The sequence below is a fragment of the Panicum virgatum genome, chromosome 6N, assembly GCF_016808335.1.
Source record: "Panicum virgatum strain AP13 chromosome 6N, P.virgatum_v5, whole genome shotgun sequence".
In the NCBI taxonomy this organism is placed as follows: Eukaryota; Viridiplantae; Streptophyta; class Magnoliopsida; order Poales; family Poaceae; genus Panicum; species Panicum virgatum.
This window is the reverse complement of record NC_053150.1, coordinates 1,826,941-1,847,199: the sequence shown is the minus strand read 5'-3', so window position 1 is coordinate 1,847,199 and position 20,259 is coordinate 1,826,941. Positions and strand designations below refer to the sequence as shown.

Here is a 20,259-nt window from a genome sequence, read left to right as displayed (position 1 = left end):
GAAAGACACTTACCAAGCGACAATGCTTGGCATTACTTCCCAGGTTTGGTCCAAGGAACAACTCTTTAAGGCGATCAGCATAAATTGAAATGTCAATTGCCATCACAAAATCCTGCTCAAGCTCAGAATTGCACAAGTTAATTTCTCTAGAGATATTGCCTGGTACATTAATGATGTTGTAATTGTTGTGCGGGTACACACACAGAGAAACTTGGAGGCAACAGGTGCCGCCATTGTTGTTGATCACACCCGCGGAGCTTATACATGGTTGTGTCTTCTTCTTGAAGTAGTCTAATAATTGCATCAAATATATTTGTGCTTATATTCCCAGGTTTTACAAATGCACTCTTTAGCTCCACCCCTGTGAGTCTGACTGCCCAAGGATCTTCATGGTGAAACCAAGTTCTACAAAGTACCATCATTTCAACAATCCATTGCAACCGTTAGTCGAATATACTGCGTAAACATAACCATTAAAACAGTTTGTACTCTAGCGCTAAATTCTTACCTGCTTAGGTCCTCAGAAACATCTTCCTGAAAGTACTCGTATCTTTTTTCAATCAGAGAAATGCTAATGGTCCTTTGTGTCAAGTTAAGATCAAAAGGAGAAGGAGGGATTTGCCGTTGGTAAACGTTCCTTTTGATTGGCGTCACTGCCTCAGTATGTAGAGGGATAATAGACTGCAAGTTCTCCTCGACTGAATCACAGTGTTTAGAGTTCTCACTTGAGTCAATGCGTATCTTATGTACTATTTTCTTGGATATTACTCTCCTCTTGCTCCCAGTAATAGAATCTGAGATATTTTTCCTCTTGTTCATACTTGTTTTGCTTGCACCTTTCTTAAGTCTTGTTCCTTCTATTATTATTGTTTCAATATATGAGCTCACATTGTGCGCGGACTAAATAAATTCTAATGAATACAGAAATACAGTTACTTACTTGTCAATGTTCCTCCAAGTTGGACGGCATCCCTTACTCCAGGAATTACATCTGGACAGCATGTTGCTGGCGTCCGTCGGGAAGAGCCTAAACCATATTCCGTCAGACATCATTTTATTTTTTACATAAACTCATCTGTGAAGATTTATGATTTATTCCACACCAGAAACAATCCGTTTTACATACCACTTGTGCCTGGTGTTGCATCATAAACTGGGATTTGGTCTGCCACACCTGGGCCAAATGTAGTATCATTATAAATGTATACGCGTTAGCTTATTGGAACTTTATCAGATATCCTATTTTTTGGCAACTACCTTTCTCTTCAACACTTCCAACAGTCAGATTCCCACTATGCAGTTTACATGCATCAACCCCGCTAGAGCTTGGTGCAGTCCCCGCAGAACGGGCGCCTGATACACAAGAATAGAATTTTTATTTATTCTACTAAGCACATAAAATTGCTTTATTAACGCGACAAAACTTTACTTCCTGGTTGTACTGGTGTAGTATCAAAAGCTGGTGCATGCTCTACACATTTGGCTTTCTCTTCAATATTTTCTTCATCTTGTAATGGGTTGTCAATAATGTTATCATCTAATATTGATTGGCCACCTAGGTATTTATCAGACAATTAAGAACACAAACTCAGATACACAAGGATACAGCAGTGTACTGCAATTGATACTTCATACTTGCGCAACCTTCCACACCATGCCACCTTTTCTCATGTTCTGGAACTTCAGTATGAATATGCTTGGGTGTATCTTGTACATCATCCTCCCTTTTGGGCTGCTCATCCTTGTTGACATTTCCCTTTTCTACATTCCCGCTGTCTGCTCCTTTCGACAGGTTTGCTGCAATGAATTGGCAAACATTGTGGATTACAGATCGTACAACTATGTACATAGAAGTACGGTGATGGACCTCATACCTTTTTGGTTCCAGCTTGTACCTTCCTTAGCATCAGCAACTGCTGTGTACCCCCTTATACATTAAACCAGTGTTTCACTAAGATTTGTCACAACTATCTCCATATCTCCAAACAGATTGTTGATCCTTTGCTTATGTTCCTCGAAGTTCCTTTTGTTCTCATCGTGGGCTGCCTGGCCAACAGTCTTCAGCTGCTGTTTAACTTTTTCAAGACCTATTTGGACTTTATCAGCAATTTCTTGTGTAAAAAAATCAGAATGCTGATTAGTTTTTTGAACAAACGCAATGTGATATAGTCCTGTTACTTGTATTTTAGCACCATCTAACATGGGTACACTGACTAACCTCAAGGGTACTAAGCGGCTGTAAGTTTTGTGTTGCTCTACTTGGGTCTCCCTCCGGGGCCCCCTGGGATTGCTACCTGCCACTATTTCCACTGCTCTGAGGACTTTCATGTGTCCAATGGCGTGAGGTCTCCCCCATCGCATCATGCTCACATGTAGCGCGCCTCTAGACAGTAAAACAGTAGCACAAAAAAAGAGTAGAAAATACAAAGTTAGTTATATTACTGGTTTTTCAATTTATAGAATTGTTATGGTTTGCCTAGTTTACCAAATAAAACAATGAAATTACCTTCCTATTGAGGAAGGCTTCCTTCTCCTTCATGCCTTTGCATTTCTCATAAAGATTGGTGAAGTCCAGAAGCATGCGTGGCTCATACCAGCGAATCCTTGGTATCCATCCCAAAGGAATGTTGCTCTCACCAAGGTCAATGCTGTCCATGTATAGTATCTGTGAATCGTTTGCCACAAAGCAAAGGGAACTGTAATTAATTAAATATCAGACATATATTCCATACACCAGAAGAACACTTCCCCAGCTCAAGAACATACCTCCAAATATAACCAGCAACCACCTAGCTTTATAGAGGTTGGGTTACTCCTGATATTCATCTGCACTGTCCGTGCACAAGCCTGCAAAACACTTAACACATAGCCACCCCAATTGCACGGCAATAGATTCTTAGGATTTGCAATGAATTCCCAGATGTCTCGGGGCACTGCTGCGGTATGGCTAGGTGGTCCAAACATGTATGCAGAGCACAAACCAACTAAAGCTATCATAAACGTCTCTTCCTCATATTCGGACATTCCAGATACATAATGGCGACATAAAACATTTCTCAAATCCGCCAAGTCCAGGAATTCCTTGCTTTCACAAGTTCCAAATCTTTCACGCAGTCTTTGTTTCACATACTCTATCCCTTTTGTGCTATTACAGTTTATGTTCCTACCAGTACAACGAATTCCTAGTATTCTCTCAACAGAGTTAAGGGTCATGTCCACTCTCAAACCATCTGCAAGTTTTGCCTGCATTCTTTGCACATCCAATCTCTTGAGCAACCAAAAAACCAGGTGGCGGCTGTTATGCAAACCACGTTTAAGGTGTTGCAATCCACTGAGTCCTACTTTACCCAGAATCTCTAATTTCTTTGCGTCAAAACTAGATATTATATCTTGAACCGCATCAGATGAAAAACATCCATGGAATTTTAGTGGGCAGAAATCAGCTAGCCCATCTTTGTCAGAATCAGTGTATAAACAAGACTTACTCGCGCTGTTATGCTGATGTTCTGTCGGCTTCTTGCTTTTCAATCGATCCAATAATCTAGCTCTTGCACTTTTCTTCTCCTCATTTGCTTCTTTCACTGATTCCCCCTCCGACGCCTGGGCGTTACCTCGCGTGACGCTTCTGGTCACAGTGCGATGCTGGACGCCGCGCGGACTTGCTTGCTTCGATCGTATACTTGAATCACGGTTTTTTCCTTCCATCTTCTGAAGAATGCCTACACATTCATCTGTTCATTTCATAATGCAGACAAAAATGGACACTAGGATGCCATGGATTCAGCCCCTAATCGATGAAATGTGAAACAAGCGAAGACGGGTGGGGTGGGGGGGGATGCGATTCTTACCTTCCCGCACGCATCGATCTGTTTCTAGGGTTGATGGATCGGAAGGGAAATTGCCTCGACGTTCCGCGTGGCACTTCTTGTAACGACAGAGCCGGAGCTTTTACTCCAGCTAACACAACCCCGTGGTTTCCATAGGGCCGCCCCCAACTAAGCAGTCAACAGCTTCTGACTAAGATATGCAATATTATCCAATTTATGTGGTAATCACTGTTAATTGCCAGTCGCATCAGGTACTCAGTTCTACGGCTACAATAAAATATAATGGCAAATAATTTATTTATTTATACTACATTGAACATCATTACACCGCTGTGACAGCTCATACTACAATTACAATTAGCTCTACTAGCCCCTCCCTGAAGCTGATACATACACCACCAAAATAAAGTCTTCTATCTACAGGCACCCGATTCTGACAGTGAAACCACTACAGTAATCAATGTACTAGCTGTGATTAGTACTGACTACAGTAATCAATGGGCGACTACCAAAGTGTGCACCCAGATCAGAATCACAAAAGCAGCCACAAAATAAGAACTGTCTAAATCGAATACCAAAATCTAAGCAGTCCTAGCCTTTTTTGTTGCAACGCTACAAGCGTCATCCTCCTCCTCGTCGTCAGTACCATCTTGTGATCTGTACCTAATGGTGCGAGATGCAGCTCCGGACTCCTCGCAGCCTAGGGTCTCACTTGAACTCACGCCCACGCCTGACTCGCCCTGCCCTTCCTGTAACGTCCCGCCTCCCCGAGGCCGGGCCCGCTTACATCTGACAGCTTTCTAGGACATAGACTGCCCTCACAGACCAACACATGTCTTTTCTACACACTTTGTCCTCACTCGTGCGCACCCGAGAATAACTTCCCGGTCGGTTACCCATCCCCAAATTGCTCCGGGCCAAGCACGCTTAACCTCGGAGTTTTTTAGAGACCGGCTTCGAGAAAAAAAAGTTGCAACTTATTTGTATGAGTATCCTATTAATCCTATTAAGCCCTGGGTCGGGGTGTCACACTTCCTTCCCATCGCCTACTCCAATCTTGTCCCCCTAAAAAATCGAACTGATAGTAATGATCAGCTTCAGTAAGTCGATGAGAACAATCAAAATATTGACGCACCTCCAAGAACTGAGCCCCACTTCCCTTCCCACAGCATCCTGATGTTCCTAATTGTGCATGCACCGACCCCTTAGTCATAAAAGCAGGAACAAGCAAAATTAAATTTTGAGTTCTTCACATAACACATAACAGAAGAAAAGAACACGGCTAAATACTCACCGGATCAGAAGCTGATACAACACCTGAGCTGCTGTTTTCCGTGGATTTGGTCGCCATTACATGGATCTGCACTGGTCCAGCTGTACTCTGTACACCAATCTGGATATCGGATCCCTTTCCCCAAGAGTACAGATTAGCATACTAGCTATATCGGTTGAGATCGTAAAAAATTCTCGACTCCTGCTTATACTTACCACGGAAGAGATGCTACCAGAGTGACTATGCGCCATAGCTAATTGTTCTTCCTTGCCTGAGAGCGAGACCGGTTTAAACAAACGCTCCCTAACCACAGTAAGAGGACCCCTTCCTATTATATAGTGTGCTGCGTGCGCGGTTTACATCATCTTATTCAAATTTTGAATCATCGAGTGGCAACCAATGGTTGCACCAGTCCCAAAAAATGGAGGCACACGATCATGCATCGAGGGGCGGGGCAACTTGATTAGGTACAAGCCGGGATCTTAAATGGCTCTGCCAGGTACATAGGTGTTCATGACTGTACATTTTTTTCTTATAGTCAGCTGCTGCTAAATTTTCCATTTCATACTTAACATACTATGTCATGTATCATTTTTTAACCCTAGTGTTCCTAAATTATTTGCATTTATATGGAGCCTCCCTAACTTTCTCCCCATTTTAGTATGGCTTAGTAACGGAAAAAATTATATATACCTCCATATCAAAATTTATCAGTACATCATGATAGCTGCCTAATATTAGAAAGCTGCATCACAAGAGGCGGTGGATATCAAATTGCCATGGTACATCAAGAACACAATAGAGGGATCAAACAAAATAGTTGAACCACAATGGCACTGTGGTTCATAGAGGTACATCAACACTCCTAATCTAGAGAACAAGTTCGTGCTACATCATTCAGCACATTAGTCAACATAGAGCCATGATCTCTGATTCCACAACTACACTAAAATACTAAAAGGTAGGTTATAAGAACATATAGCCAGATGCTACTTGCTGGTCCGGATAACCAATACATCGATCTACCGTATGGCCCGTGAGTCGGCAGCCACTGCATGTAGGCGGTCTTCTCGCCTTCTTTGTTGCTGGATCACGACTGGGGCAGCTCTGCAAAGTGTGTTTGTCACTACGACATTGGCTACAGAATCGTGGTCGTTTCGAAAGCTTTTCATGTCCTGCTTTCTGTCGCTTGTTTGTTGGCCGCCCATGCTCATTTTTTTTTCTTCGGTGCACGCTGAGGAAATTGATCAAATTGGTCTTCAGGGGAATCAGGTATATTGATTTTTTGTTTGAGTGTGTCCTAGGCCCATTCCGTCCTTTTGTTTGGAAATCTCAGTCAAAGACTCTATTCCATCATCTAGCACTTTCATGGCGACTGTGTGGCTCTCTGCATTGCTGTCCCCCATTTCAATGAACTGAAGAGCTTTGAGCAGAAGTGAGGAGTGCCTGTATGTCTGAGCTAAAAGTGCCAGGTTGTCCTTTTTGTATTGTGATAGTTCTTCAGGCAGTACATGACGCGCTTTCTTGGTCCAGCGCTGCACTACCATACACTCTGGTAGTTGCTGCGCACCACAACTGATCATTACCTGCAACATTTAGCAAAAAATTAGATTTTCCAAGATCAGTACTGCTAAGGTAATTAGTCACAATATTAATGGTAAGTGGTAAGGTAGTAATCACATTATTCTTGGTGAACACTGATTTTGCTCACCCTTAACACGTGGCTGCATGGCAGGCCGAAATGCTCAAACAAGCCACACTCACAGCTGTACTTCCTCCCATTGTCTACAATGTCAATTGTATACCTCCCTTTGCACCAATGCTGAACTCGATCTAGATTGTAGTGCTCCACCAAATACTGTTGCCCTTGTATAAGTTCCACTGTCCGGTATAATTCTGAATCTTCTTTCAGCTCACAGAATAGTGCAAAAACTTTAAGTGTGTAAATCTTATGGGCATGTACTACCAGAGGGCCTCCAGTAGTTACTCTTTTTGAATTCTGTGCCAACAAACAAACCTCTTACATTAATGGTTTTGCATGCGTATCACAACAAGGATACATGAGAAAAATGGTCGGATGGAATTTGTACAAAACTCACCAGCTTGTTTCGTCTTTCCTCATAGTTTTCATCCTCATCCCTAATGTATTGCAGCTTCATATACTGATCTATAAACTTGTGTAGTGTGCGTCCAGGTGAAAGTATATTTTTCAACATATGATTTGCACTCTCACTTCTTTGGGTGCTAGTCATTCCTGCATAGAAGACCCCCTTGAAATAACTTTTCACCCATTTCTCCCTTGTTTCATAAATTTGCTTCAAAAAATCATTATCTTGCAAACCATATTGCTTCCACAACGTGGCCCAACTGTTCTCAAACTCCTCTATTGTTAGCATCTCATTTAGCATGAAATGGAACTTATCTCGAAACTCCTTAATGCTGGTATATTTTGTTCTGACACATTCTTTGACTCTTTTTAGAACAGGCCACTTGCACCATTGGTGAATTGTGTTCTTCCATTCTTCAGCGATTGCAACTTCCATGGCTCGGCATTGATCTACATCATGATTGTATTTAGGCATGATTAGATAAAAATCAAGATTCAAGAATAGCACGATGTAATAGAATGTATTTAAAAGCAGATTGCAACAATAGACTGGGGATTGTACCAGTTAATATGGTCTTCGGTTCTTTGCCACCCATCATTGAAGCAAACTCCTTGAATACCCACCTGAAGCTTTCAATCTTCTCATCAGTCATTAACACACCTCCAAGCAATACAGTCTGGAAATGATTATTTACCCCAACGAATAAACCAAATGGCATATCATAAAGATCCGTTTGGAATGTGGTATCAAAACTAACCACATCTCCAAAATGATCATACTGCATTCTGCTATGGCTATTGGTCCACATGAAAGTTTTAATTCTGCCATCATCGTCTGTGTCAACACTAAACATAAAACCAGGATCAGATTTACAGAGTTCTCGTACCAGGGCTAAGGTTTTCTTGATGTCATCTTCAGCTTGTTCTCTGTTAATTTTCTGACAAAACAATTTCAAACATATTTTTGTAGCTGGCACATTTTGCATTGACCCCAAGAAATCACCGAGAATGGTATAAAGCTTTGTAATACCTATGTTGTTGTTCCGTAACAGGCGGATCAAGTCCTTTGTGTACTTATCTAGATGATGGTGTGAAGGCCAATGTTTTTTCTCACGATAAGTTTCAGACAATGGATGATTATGCTCAGAAATATGCTCCACCACCACCCACGCATCATCGCTTGTTCGATGCAGATGCAACATTGCTTTGCAATTGGTCTTTGATGAGCTTGTCTTCACATTAGCTCCTGGATTGTCTTGCATTCAAATAAAACATACATCACATACTCTTAATTCGGTCAACCCAAAAAATTAGATTCCATGTTTATTTTATGACATACAGCACAATGCAGCAAGAAAAAAATGACTGTAAATTCATTGCTTTTTCTAGCGGCAGTGTTTGTGATCAAACACTTATACGGCAGCTGCAGTAGAAATCTTGTCCAAGCTGGTATCGATCAGTATCTGCTCCATTTTTCTTCCTCTTCTTCAGAGAGCACCTTTTCGTTCCCCACCTTATACCAAAACCACACTCCCAAGAATAAAGGTTGTAATATTGATAAGCTTCATCACAACTGTAAAATTATGTTCCTATAGTTGGATTCAAAATGTGCCCATTTATGTTGTCCGCAAACTTCATGAATGCTAGCTGTAACGCACTGGCTTTCCCCGGAATAGCAAGCCTAGAGTCTGCGCCTTCGCTTCTTGTGTTTCTGACCCAACAAAATGTTAGACAGTGCATGCGAGTATTCTGGTAAGACTAACAGTTTATATGGACAATGCATGCTTCACATACCGTTTCTTCCATGCTGTCTGGTTCACTGGTACATGACCTTCAGTTGTGGTTGCAAGAGCATTTGCACCAATCATAGATGAGTTTTGGACAGAACAGTCAAGTAACAAATTATCAGACGGAACGATATTCAAATCAATATTTCCACAGTCAGACATCCTGCAAAAAACAAAATGCCAGCACAACCTAACATCACAACACCCCTTTTTGATCTCAAACATCTGGATTGCCTACTATGTACTGATCATTGTACAAGATTTCAGTATTATTTACCTGCACACTGCCGCTGGTTGCAGACCAATATCTTCCATCGTCGCCTCACCAAGTTTAATACTGAATGATTCAATTCCAGAATAATTATCGTTTAAGGTACCAGCTTCACTTGCAGCGCAGTTGAAGACAAAATTATCATCATCATCACCATTATTGAAATCTAGTTTCTTAATTACTTGTGCAATATCAGTTGGTATGGAATGCCCATCTCCCAACCTAATTACAGTGTCCAATACAACATAATCAGTACCTATCGAGTGTACTACACTGAATATCACAGAACAAAATAACATCCAACGTTGCTACCTGATACTATTCTTCGTAGTCGAATAGAATTCCCTAGATAACTCAAATGAATCATCTCTGTTCAATAAAGCATAGTCATATTTCAGTTAAGCTAAGCACAACACATGGCATTGACTAGCTCCATGCTGATTAAGTACCTGCTAGTAGTTCTTCCTGGGGTCGATGTATTATACAACCCTACTTCCGTATCAGGACATGTGCTTTTTTGGGAAAGGAACAAATAATTTTGGTAGATGCCAGAAAACGAATTGTGAGAATTGTCTAGCTTAAAAAAGGCACTTCTTCCTTATTTAACACTCCATACCAGGCAAAAAGTCTGAGAATTCATACCTAGAGTAGGAGATATTCAAATCTGGGAGCCCCACAATACTAGGCATGCAATTGTTTCGATCAGCTGACGCAAACATGCCATCAATCCACGCATTTGTGTCATCTAACCGTCCACTGCAACAAACGAACAAAAAACCTGGAACTTGGAGTCGCTTAAAAAATTATCTGAACTAACGCTAATATCGGCGGTACCAATTTCCCCCCCATACTGCACAGCTTATCGAAGCGACCACAGATTTCAGAGATAGGAACCTAACCTCTGAAGGAATGAAGCGATCTGATCGCTTCCTCGTACCGACGACGGAAGCAAGCAAGTCCCTCCTTGATCAACCCCCAAGACAGGCGGAGCTGCAAGTTCAGAACCAATGCTTCCATCCCACAGGGAGAAACTCGCCTCGGCACCTCCGTGTACCGCTGCCGTCCCAAATCCTCCTTCCAGACTCAGAGGCTCCCTTCCTGTACGGGACATCGCCGGCGCCCTCCCCCCACCCAGGAGCTTCCGAGACTGCGGACTGGAGCAACACGAATGGGGACAGGTTTGGCCTCTGGTTAATGTAATATATCTGTACGACCATTGATTTCGAATTTTGAATGCACAAGCCGCGTGCTATTAAACTAATACATCTTATGTGGGGGCCGTGATGTACACAATCCGTGTTCTGATTGGCCTCACGTCACACCGTATAAAAATACATATCCGTTCTCGGCCAGACGCTCGTGCAGACGAAGGACAGAAAAAGCTGGTTAGCCCTTGATGGTGGCACAAATATCAAAGGTTCCTTCAACGGTACAGATAACCCCTACCCTGTACTGCGGTTCTAGAAATCTTCATTCCAGCTGGAGCCGTTATGTTAACCCCTTTTGGCCTCTCTACTATACTCTGCCCCAGCAACAACACCTACTTTTTATTCACGTTTTAGACCCTTTTAGCGTCTGCTAGTGGTAGGTATACCCGTATACGTACGTACGTGCGTGTGTGCCTGATGAATGAAGCCAAGCCACCAGAGGTTGTTTTCATCAGTATGTTGCTTTCATCACGTATGGTATGGTATGGTACATTGCAGCAGCTACCTATTCGTGTGTGTGTGTGTTGGTGGTGCATCGAGATCTGGGATGATGGGCGCGTCTGAGCTGGCGCTGGCGGGGCGTCTCTGTTTGTTTGAGTCCGCAGCAAGCAAAGTGGACGCACGCTAGCAGCTGATGCTGCTGCGTTGATTATTATTATTATTATTAGTGGTTTGGACCAAACCACCAATCAATACCGTCGGCTCCTGCTGTTTGTTGCAGGCAGGCACTATTTGTTTATTCATTCCGAGACCAAAAAAAAAAAGATCAGATATCTCACCTCATCTGGCAAAAACGAGCGATTCGATACGACGGGGCAACCTGCGACCTGCAGCAGAGGGCGATCGAACCGCGCACATGCTTATCCTGTACATAGGGTGTGATTATTACTCCATCCGTTCCAAATTATAAGTCATTATAAAAATTTTGGAGAGTCAAACCATTTCAACCTTTGACCAAAATTATAGAGAAAAACAAAAAAATTTATGACATCAAATAGATATAATATGAAAATATAGCTAACAAATAATCTAATGATATTTAATTGGTATCATAAATATTATTATCTTGTTATATATATTTCGTCAAACTTTAAAATTTTTGACTCTCCAAAATTCTTGGAATGACTTATAATTGGAACGGAGGGAGTAGTTACTTACTCTATTTCTAATAATCTAGCCAGAAGTTATGCAGGTCAGTCTAAAACTAGTCTTAGTGAGAAATGTTATCGCATAATTATTAAAACTATGAATTAAGTAACCGAGGATGAGGAATACTATAGTGATGACACCCCTCGCATCCTATAAAAACCCCTATCATTTATTTCCAAAATACTATCATATCATCAAATTTAATACTCATGATACTTATATGAAATTCTCATCTTACTAAGATTGGTTTAAGCTGGACTTACTTACGTAGTACTTGCTGAATGCTCGTGCATTGCTTCACGTAATAAAATATTTTCATAGCGATCCCAGTCTCCATCGGCACCTGCCAATGTAAAATTAACTGATTAGTCCCTTTTTTGAGTGCGCAAATAAATAGTTAAACAAGCGAGGTTTGCGTGGGTATAATTATTCGATCTCCACAAGGACCATGAGCTAGCGCTCCTATATATTCCGGAATGGGGTTCGGCTCCACACAGAATATCAGCAAGTGCTGCTGTACGAGAACATTTTCTAATCTATACTATAAAAATTGAAATAATTAAAAACATTTCTCACCAAGATTAGACCCACCGTACCCCCACGGAGGCCCCATTTGTCATGCCAAAATGGTTGACGAAAGGGAGGGGGAGATTGGTTTCGTCCATATTTTCCACCAAAATCCTATTACTTTTTACACCAGCAATTTTCTATATTCACATCTTGTACCCACGTATTACTTTCCTTTAGCATACACATACTTTCCTTTGCACATATATTGGCCACATAATTCACATCATTTTTTTTTGGAAGGACAATAATTGACATCATTATTTATGAAAGGAAAAGAAAGACGTGTATTATTTAAAAGAAAAATAAATGACATTGTTGCTTGATGATTTTGGAATGATATTAATTGACATCATCGTTTTATAGAAGGAAAAGAAAGATGTGTATCATTTTTGAAAAGAAAATAAATAACATCATTGTTTGATGGAAGAAAAATTAAATACATGTATGTGGCGGTATATCTTTCCTATTTTTTTTTTTAAAAAAAGTTGGTGCACGTCAATTCCGTCACGAGGCATGATGTGTGTGCGCCTTTTCATCATCATCCATCCATAGCACCCGGCCATCCACAACACCCGGAGTCTAAGCTCTCCGTCTCTTTGGAAGGCGGAAAAACAATAAGGAAACTTCTCCAGTTCATCCCTTTTAGAGGCCGTTTAGTTCTCAAAAATTTTCACGCGCTACAATAACTTACAACATTTGACCACTAATTTGAAGTATTAAATGTGGATAACTGACAAAACCCATTCCATAACCCCCGGGTGAAATCGCGAGACGAATCTAATGAATCAAATTATACAATAATTAGACAATGTTGTGCTACAGTAACCGACCTCTAATGACAGATTCATTAGCCTTAGTAGATTCGCCTCGCGATTTCCCGTCCATCCGTGTAATTAGTTTTATAATTAATCTATATTTAATACTCCTTACTAATGGTCAAACGGCCCCAAAACTTTTTACCCCAAATTTTTTTTGGAACTAAACGGCCCCTTATTTTCGTTTCTTTGTGTTCTCGAGTTTTTTTTCTTGAGAGAGAGGGCGTCCGTCATGATTTTAGTACTTTGTCTTTTCCATAATTTCGCGGCCACTGAGCAGTGGCTCCACCCACCAAGCCCAACCCAATTTGGAACCTAATTAGACCTGCCCTTGGGCCCGTATTTTTTTGCAATTTGGCCCTTTTTTGAAAGATTTTCACATTTAGGCCCTTTTAGAAACGATTTGCGTTTCTGGACCCTGAACCTCGGCGCCACAGATCGTGGCGCCGACGTAACACAGCTCGGCGCCACAGGTCGTGGTGCCGAGGTGCCGGCACCGCTCCAGCGTGGAAACCAGCTGGCACCCACGTGGCGGGGGCTCAGCGCCACGGATCTCGGCGCCGAGCTCGGCGCCGAGCGTGCTTCTTTTACCCTGCGCCCTCTTCCCTTTTCCGAGCGTGCCTGCATTGTTGTTCCTTCCTTGTCGGGTTTTCTCTCCCCCTCAAGTCGCCCAACCCTTGGATTCGTCGTATTTGACCGTGAAAACTTTAATTTCATCCGTTGATCGTCAAGAGCAAGGTATTCTCTCTCACCTCCTAAATTTGTGCGTTTTCATTTGGTGTATTGTACGCGTATTTTCGAAATTTAGAAACTTAGGGTTTAGGTTGTAATTGTTGTAACGTGTATTATGCAACTAGGATGCCTAGGCGGGGGAAATCAAAGAAATCCCCGGTTCGGACTGGTGATGCTTATGTCCGGTTCCTACTGCCAAGTGGAGTTCCTGTACCGATATGCTTCTGCGGTGATACTTGCAAGGTAGATGTGTCCGTTGAAGAGGAACAGAGATATTGGATGTGTGCCAACTATGCCTTCGATCCAACACCTCGTCAGATCCGCATTGGGTTGCTAGTTAGTATTTATGTTTTGTCTACATTAACTTTGATATTATTTGAAATCGTGTGTGAATATTGTGTAACAATAGATTGTTTTGTAGACCCCTCCCCCGCTCTGTGACTTTGAGCAGTGGATTGATACTGAGATCAAGGAGGAGGACAAGAGGTATATGGAGATGTGCAAGAAGTGGGAAGCAGAGCGGCTGGAGAGGGTGGAGAAGAGACGCCAGGAGGAGGCATCAGAAAAGGAGCGGCATGAAGAACAGCAGAGGAGGCTGGCAGCTGAGCGTAGGGAGGAGAGGGAGTGGAAGCTTGAGCGTGCTCGTCGTGCCAAAGCCGCAATGGAGGAGAATCCAGATGCTTTGAGGAAGGGGAAGTGGCCTCGTTGCATGCAGTAGAATGCGTGTTTTCATTGGGCAAGTCTTGCTAGTAATGAACTATTCTGGTCGACTGATGTTGTGCTATCATGTAATGAACTATTAGGTGTGTGCTATCTTTTATTTATGTCTGTTCTTGTGTTGTCATGTACTGAACTTTTCGGTGAGCTATCATGTACTCTAGTTTTAATATGTTGTCATCATTCCATGTTTCAGTAAACTTTTGGAACTTAATATGATCATAGTATGCGTGTTAATTAGTCAACATAATCTTATAGAATTAAAGACATTGAACAGGGGACATTACATAATTAAACAGAGACAACACAGGAAGTGACATGTCTGGTGGTGTAGAATACTAGAATGATAAGGTTCTGGACATAACCTGACATGCCTTATTGCACTAAACGGGAGAAGTAACATTGCATGTAGCATCGGAATGTTACTAGGGTACTCTAGTAGTGCGGCCACCTAGCATATTGTGTTGCACCTTCTCCATAGTATGCTTCCGTTGCATGTGGTGCTGGTGGCGGTGACGGCGACGATGTAGGACCCTAGTTCTTGTGACAGGGGTAGCTGCAATTAGGAATAGTGCACATTTGCTGTGGGGAGACGCCATCATCTTCCTCTTGGGCAGCAGCGCTCACTTCAGCTTCTAACTCGAAGATACGATTCTGTAAGTGTTTGATGTACTCCTGATGTGGATCAATTGGCGCGGGATCAACCCACCTAGTGAACCCACAGTTCTCGGGAGCATCTGAAGACTACAACATAAATCTTATGTATGTTACAATGGCAGTTCAAAGAAAATGTAAATATATTTCATGCTAATAGTTACCCAAGCGCGCGGACATTTGAAGAAACGGCGACCTCCATCCATCCCATCGGTGCACATCTGCACTAACCAGTCCTCACCATGCCTGCATTTTGGCCAGTCCTCTTTGCGGTTATCATACCGTCTGAGAGGTGTTTCTCCGGTGAACTCTCTTTTACTCTGAGCTGGGAACTCAAATATCGGTTCCAGAAACAAGTCTGGACCAAGAGGCCCATCCCACACTACCGGAGGTCCCTTTCTTCCCCCTTTTCCTTTCCCACTAGACGACCCTCCAGATATTGCTACTCCAGTGAATGTGAAACCAATGAAATGAAGGGGTATATATAGCCGGGGAAAGGTTCATCCTGTTGTGTGGATGTGTAAATGTACATCGAAAGTCGGATTGAATTGAGTTATCATTGGATTCTGAAAAGGCTGTGTACTATAACTGAAAAGGCTATATGACAGATCAATGAAAATGCTAGTTGTGATAGCACTGAAAAGGCTAGATTTGAAAACTCTGAAAAGGCTAGCTCTGAATAGTCTGAAAAGGCTAGGTTCGATAGCTCTGAAAAGGCTAGGAAAACTAGTCTTGAATCATCTGAAAAGGCTAGGTTAAATAGCTCTGAAAAGCCTAGTTGCGATAGCGCTGAAAAGGCTACGAAAAATAGCACTGCATAGTCAGAAAAGGCTAGGAAAAATAGCACTGCAATAAATACATTAATACATAACATAAAGTAAAATATAGTATATCACAGTAGTTAATAATGCAATGGCTTTTCAGGAAGGCTCACATGACGTTAATAATTCCAACACGGAAATTGACAACTATTGATAATATTATTTCAATTAAATTGTCTCTACACCACGAAAAAAATTTGCAATAACTTATCTTCTTTTTGGACGCAGGGACAATTATAACAACATATCACAATTATAAATTCACATAACAGACAATAGGACACTAAAAATGACCATGATATGAACACATGTATCGAAGACCACACATTAAGTTCATACAGTCCAAATCCATACATAGTTCGTCACACACAAGCACAGTCCATACATAAAATCTATATTACATATCATACACAAAACCATAGTCCATGAAGTCCATCTACTCCATGACGTCACCCTCACTGCTTTCTAGCCTTACCCTTGCCCTTGGCACCAAGAGCGTCGGTGCCTGGAGTGTACTGATCAGGAGCACGGCATCGCCTACGTGCTCGAGGCTGTGACGTCTGCGTGGAAGGAGCGTCCGGCATCTGGGACAGTCCAATCTCCTCGGCTTGGTCCCCTGCATCATCACTACCGCTCGCCGAGAAAGTAGACCGTGTAGACAACGACGATGTGTGTGCACCCGACTGTGCACCCTGGCGCGAAGAAGAACCGTGGACAGCACTGGTGTCGTATCGCCGTGTCGATGGCCCCTATACGTCTGTCCCAGTCATAGACCTGCAGCCACAACGAGCGGCAGCACGACGTAGCCTACGTGCTAGTCGCTGTAGGTCAATGTTAGATTGGTGGATCATTTCGAGTTACCAGATGTGTAATGTAACTGATCAGTAAGAACTTACGCCAAGGAAGTTGCTGAGTGTCGGCTCATCCACTCCTGTTCTCGGGAATCGCTTGATGTCAAGCACCGACTGCTTCAGCGCAATGCCCTACACACAACAAAAGTAAGGAATCATTGCACTGGTCATATGCTACTATATGACATAAGTTTCCTAGGTAGGTCCAACTTAACTACTATATGAGATAAGTAAATGCTGCAATGACAACTCGAATTGATACTTACCACTCTATCCAAGATCGGGGCAGCCTCCACAAGCGTGCCGCTCCTGGTCGCAAGGTCGTACGACGTGTCCTCGTCGTCCGAAGACTGAATGTCCCCGTAGTCCGCCTCAGTCCACTGGCCCTTGAGCTTAGCCCGTGTAGCACCCAAGTACCAAGACAGGTACGCTCTGAAGTTGTAGTTCGTATGCGGCTTGTCGGTGAGAATAATGTTCTCTGTGCCAAGTTCCCATTCGGCTATGTACTGGTGGTGAAAGGTCTCGAAGTCGGTTGTCTTCTTCTGCTTCTGACGATCAATCCTGTGCCACAAATGATTCAAATTGTCAACCCATATTCTTATTCACGATTAAATGACATGTAAAAAAACTTACTTGTGCAATTCCACGGACGTAGAGAACGGAGGCACAGGCCAGTCTTGCCTCAATCCAAACTGCCGTGCAACTCTGTGCGCCAGGTGGTATTCCACAGCATAGAAGCAAATCAGCGGGCACATCATCGTGTACATGTCCTCGTCTGCGAAGCACTCGTTGCTAAGTGCGAGCTGCTGGGCTTGAACCTCCTCATACGGCTCCCAAACAACCTGCAATGGATATGTTTTCATAAGGCTACATTCGATTATACCATATGTGAAAACTTGCAAGAAACAACAAATAACTAACCATCGAGGACGTGAGCGTGTCGAGCTCGTTGCCGTACTCGTAAGCCCTCGAAGCCCTAGCGAAGGTTACTGTGACATGATCCCAGTGGTATGCAAAGGTGGGTCCATATCGCGGGTCGACCACCTGGAACCAAGGACGAGGATCAAGAACCTTGGGCCGTCCAACCGGAATACGGGACCACATCCAAATCTGCAGAAGGAAGACACAACCGCCTAGGCTCCCATGTCGTGAAGTGCATCTGCAAGCCTCGCACAACTGACGGTACAAGAAAGAGAGCACCACCGACCCCCAGCTATATCCCCCCGCCATGTCCCAATCAGTCAAGCAAGGTAGGTACACCCAAGATGTAACATCTCCTGCAGAATTGTGCAAAAAGTGGTGTTAGTAGGAAGTAAAACGGATGCTACAACATTATACAAATGTGTTAATACGAACTAAAATGGTAAAACAAAATGTCACATGTGCTGTCTGGGAATAGGACATAACCAAATATGTGAAGTATCCAAGCCCAACAATATTGGCTAACTGTCTATTCATCTGCATTGTTCGAACAGTGTCCGAATTCTTGTCGAAGCCAACTAATAGGCACACCTGAGGTGCGGTTACCTAGTCCCGCTGGTGGAAGCTCTCTACCAAGGAACGCTTCCACTCTACCCCTCCAACCATCTGACCGGCAATGCCCTGACACTGGGCAGCCTCTAATACTGAGGCCAAGGATCTTCTGGACATCCTGGAGGGTGACTGTCATCTCACCACACGGAAGGTGGAAAGTATGAGTTTCCGGCCTCCACCTACATCAAACACATCAAAGTGTAGTGATTAATTATGAACGAACGTCCAAGAACAACAAGATAGAAAGTATACCTGTCAACCAAAGCAGTGATCTCCGCGGGGTTGAAGTGAGGCAACCCACGGCGAACCGAGTACGATACGACGTCGAGGCCAGCCCTCCGTAGTAGAGGAGTATACCTCTCGTCGTACCACATGTCCTCCAACCCGTCATGGGTTCGAAGACGCAGGGGGGCGAGTTCCTACAAAGAATTTGTGGTTTCAATACTTTTGAATCGATAGAGTGAATCAAAAGGGCTTAAACTAGGAAACAATTACCTCCCCCTCTGCTGTGCATCGCCCTCGGTGGTTCTGCTCGTAGTAAGGATCTAGAAGGTGGGGTGGCTCCAGCCTGCAAAAAGAAAATGTCAGTTTATGAAATCATGACATACATGTACAACAAATAAATGTGACAAATGAATTCAATAAATTCAATAAAGACAACCTAATTGAAATGGTAAGAATCAATTTTGTCAATAAGTGCAAAAAAATATCTACTTCAAATGTACTACAACAAATTAAGTTAACCCCTAATAGTAGTACCTGGCTAAGCGGCCAACTGCATCTCCGCGAATTGTGTCCTAGTCTGCCACATCTCCCACAGTTGTTTTCCTCTGATTCACTAACAAAGGGTCTTGCTCTACCACGCCTGGTACGTCCAGATATCTGGTCCATTGCCATGTTGTACCTCGATCTCTTTCAAGATCCACGCTTGTTCCATCGGCAACCTGGGTTTGCAATGTATTTCGGACCCGTGTATGGTGGCCACTTTCCTTCATCGAGGTATGGCTCAAAGCGGGGGGACCACGTTCGCACTAGGGCATCCACACTTAGCTCCAACGGTAACCTACTCTCGAAATCATAGCCGCGGTGTCGAGCAGCCGCAATGTAATGTGAACATGGAGAGTGATACTGCTTTTATTTTCCCACACGTGCATGAGAAATCAACAAGTACAACAACGTAACACCTTGAGGGCCGCGAGGCACCATCATCAGTTGTGCCTCCCCGAAGGGTGACCTCATATTTTCCTGTGTCGTGATCGAAACATTCCACATCATGGTTGCGAGCCTTCTCCTTTGCCTTGTCAAGATGTTCAACAGGTTTAGGTGCCCACACATGGTTGCTCCTTTGTAATACTAACCCCTCTACGTGTCTACTGTTGTACCATTCCACCAACCTTGAAAATGTGAATGCAACAATACCAGTCACAGGCATGCCCCGGATTCCCTTGAGAACACTGTTAAAAGACTCTGCCATGCTGCTAGTTTGGAACTCCCACCTCCGGCCACCATCATCATGTGCTCTGCACCATTTCTCAGGTTCTCTCAACAATCCTCTAAGCCATTGCCTACCTTGATCATTCGTTGCCGTTTTCAGTTCCTCCAGCTTCTCCTCAAAAATCTGGACATGACTCTGCCGGCAAAGCTCTTTGAAAAGAGGGAAGTTGTCCTTGATATTGTCTTTCCTAAACAAATTCTCTGCAAGATGCCGAGTGCACCAGCGATGATGCAAAGGTGCATACCCCGGGAGCTGTTCCTGTACTGCACTGAGTATACCCTGGTGCCTATCAGAAATGACACAAACCTCCCTGCCAGGCCCTACAACATGTATCCGTACAAGACGCAAGAACCACCCCCAGCTGTCTTTGTTCTCCTTCTCAACCAAGGCAAATGTTAGAGGAACCAATGCATTGTCCGCGTCACAAGAAATGGCTACCAAGAGTGTGT

General features: G+C 43.2%; 1 protein-coding gene and 1 long non-coding RNA gene across 6 annotated transcripts; both read right to left on the bottom strand.

Annotated features, from left to right (window-relative positions):
• Window positions 1–153: 153 nt before the first annotated feature.
• LOC120679893 lies at window positions 154–1,358 on the bottom strand. The gene is made up of 5 exons (XR_005677375.1): window positions 1,258–1,358; window positions 1,127–1,174; window positions 941–1,027; window positions 509–857; window positions 154–405 (listed from the first exon to the last, which is right to left on the bottom strand). It is a non-coding gene; the product is annotated as an uncharacterized LOC120679893 (long non-coding RNA).
• A 4,466-nt stretch (window positions 1,359–5,824) lies between these two features.
• Window positions 5,825–10,788, bottom strand: LOC120679916 (protein FAR1-RELATED SEQUENCE 9-like). Of its 5 annotated transcripts, XM_039961577.1 has the most exons (11): window positions 10,165–10,788; window positions 9,908–10,021; window positions 9,715–9,777; window positions 9,578–9,634; window positions 9,272–9,487; window positions 8,624–8,720; window positions 7,966–8,463; window positions 7,770–7,884; window positions 7,200–7,657; window positions 6,812–7,099; window positions 5,825–6,686 (listed from the first exon to the last, which is right to left on the bottom strand). In XM_039961577.1, exons 1-11 carry the CDS (start codon window positions 10,374–10,376, stop codon window positions 6,369–6,371), a joined length of 2,436 nt encoding a protein of 811 aa, XP_039817511.1. In that variant the 5' UTR covers window positions 10,377–10,788; the 3' UTR covers window positions 5,825–6,368. The 5 variants fall into 5 exon arrangements, with proteins under 5 accessions (XP_039817511.1, XP_039817514.1, XP_039817510.1 ...); XM_039961580.1 differs by having other exon boundaries at window positions 6,781–7,099; window positions 7,770–8,463; XM_039961576.1 differs by having other exon boundaries at window positions 7,770–8,463.
• Window positions 10,789–20,259: the final 9,471 nt, after the last annotated feature.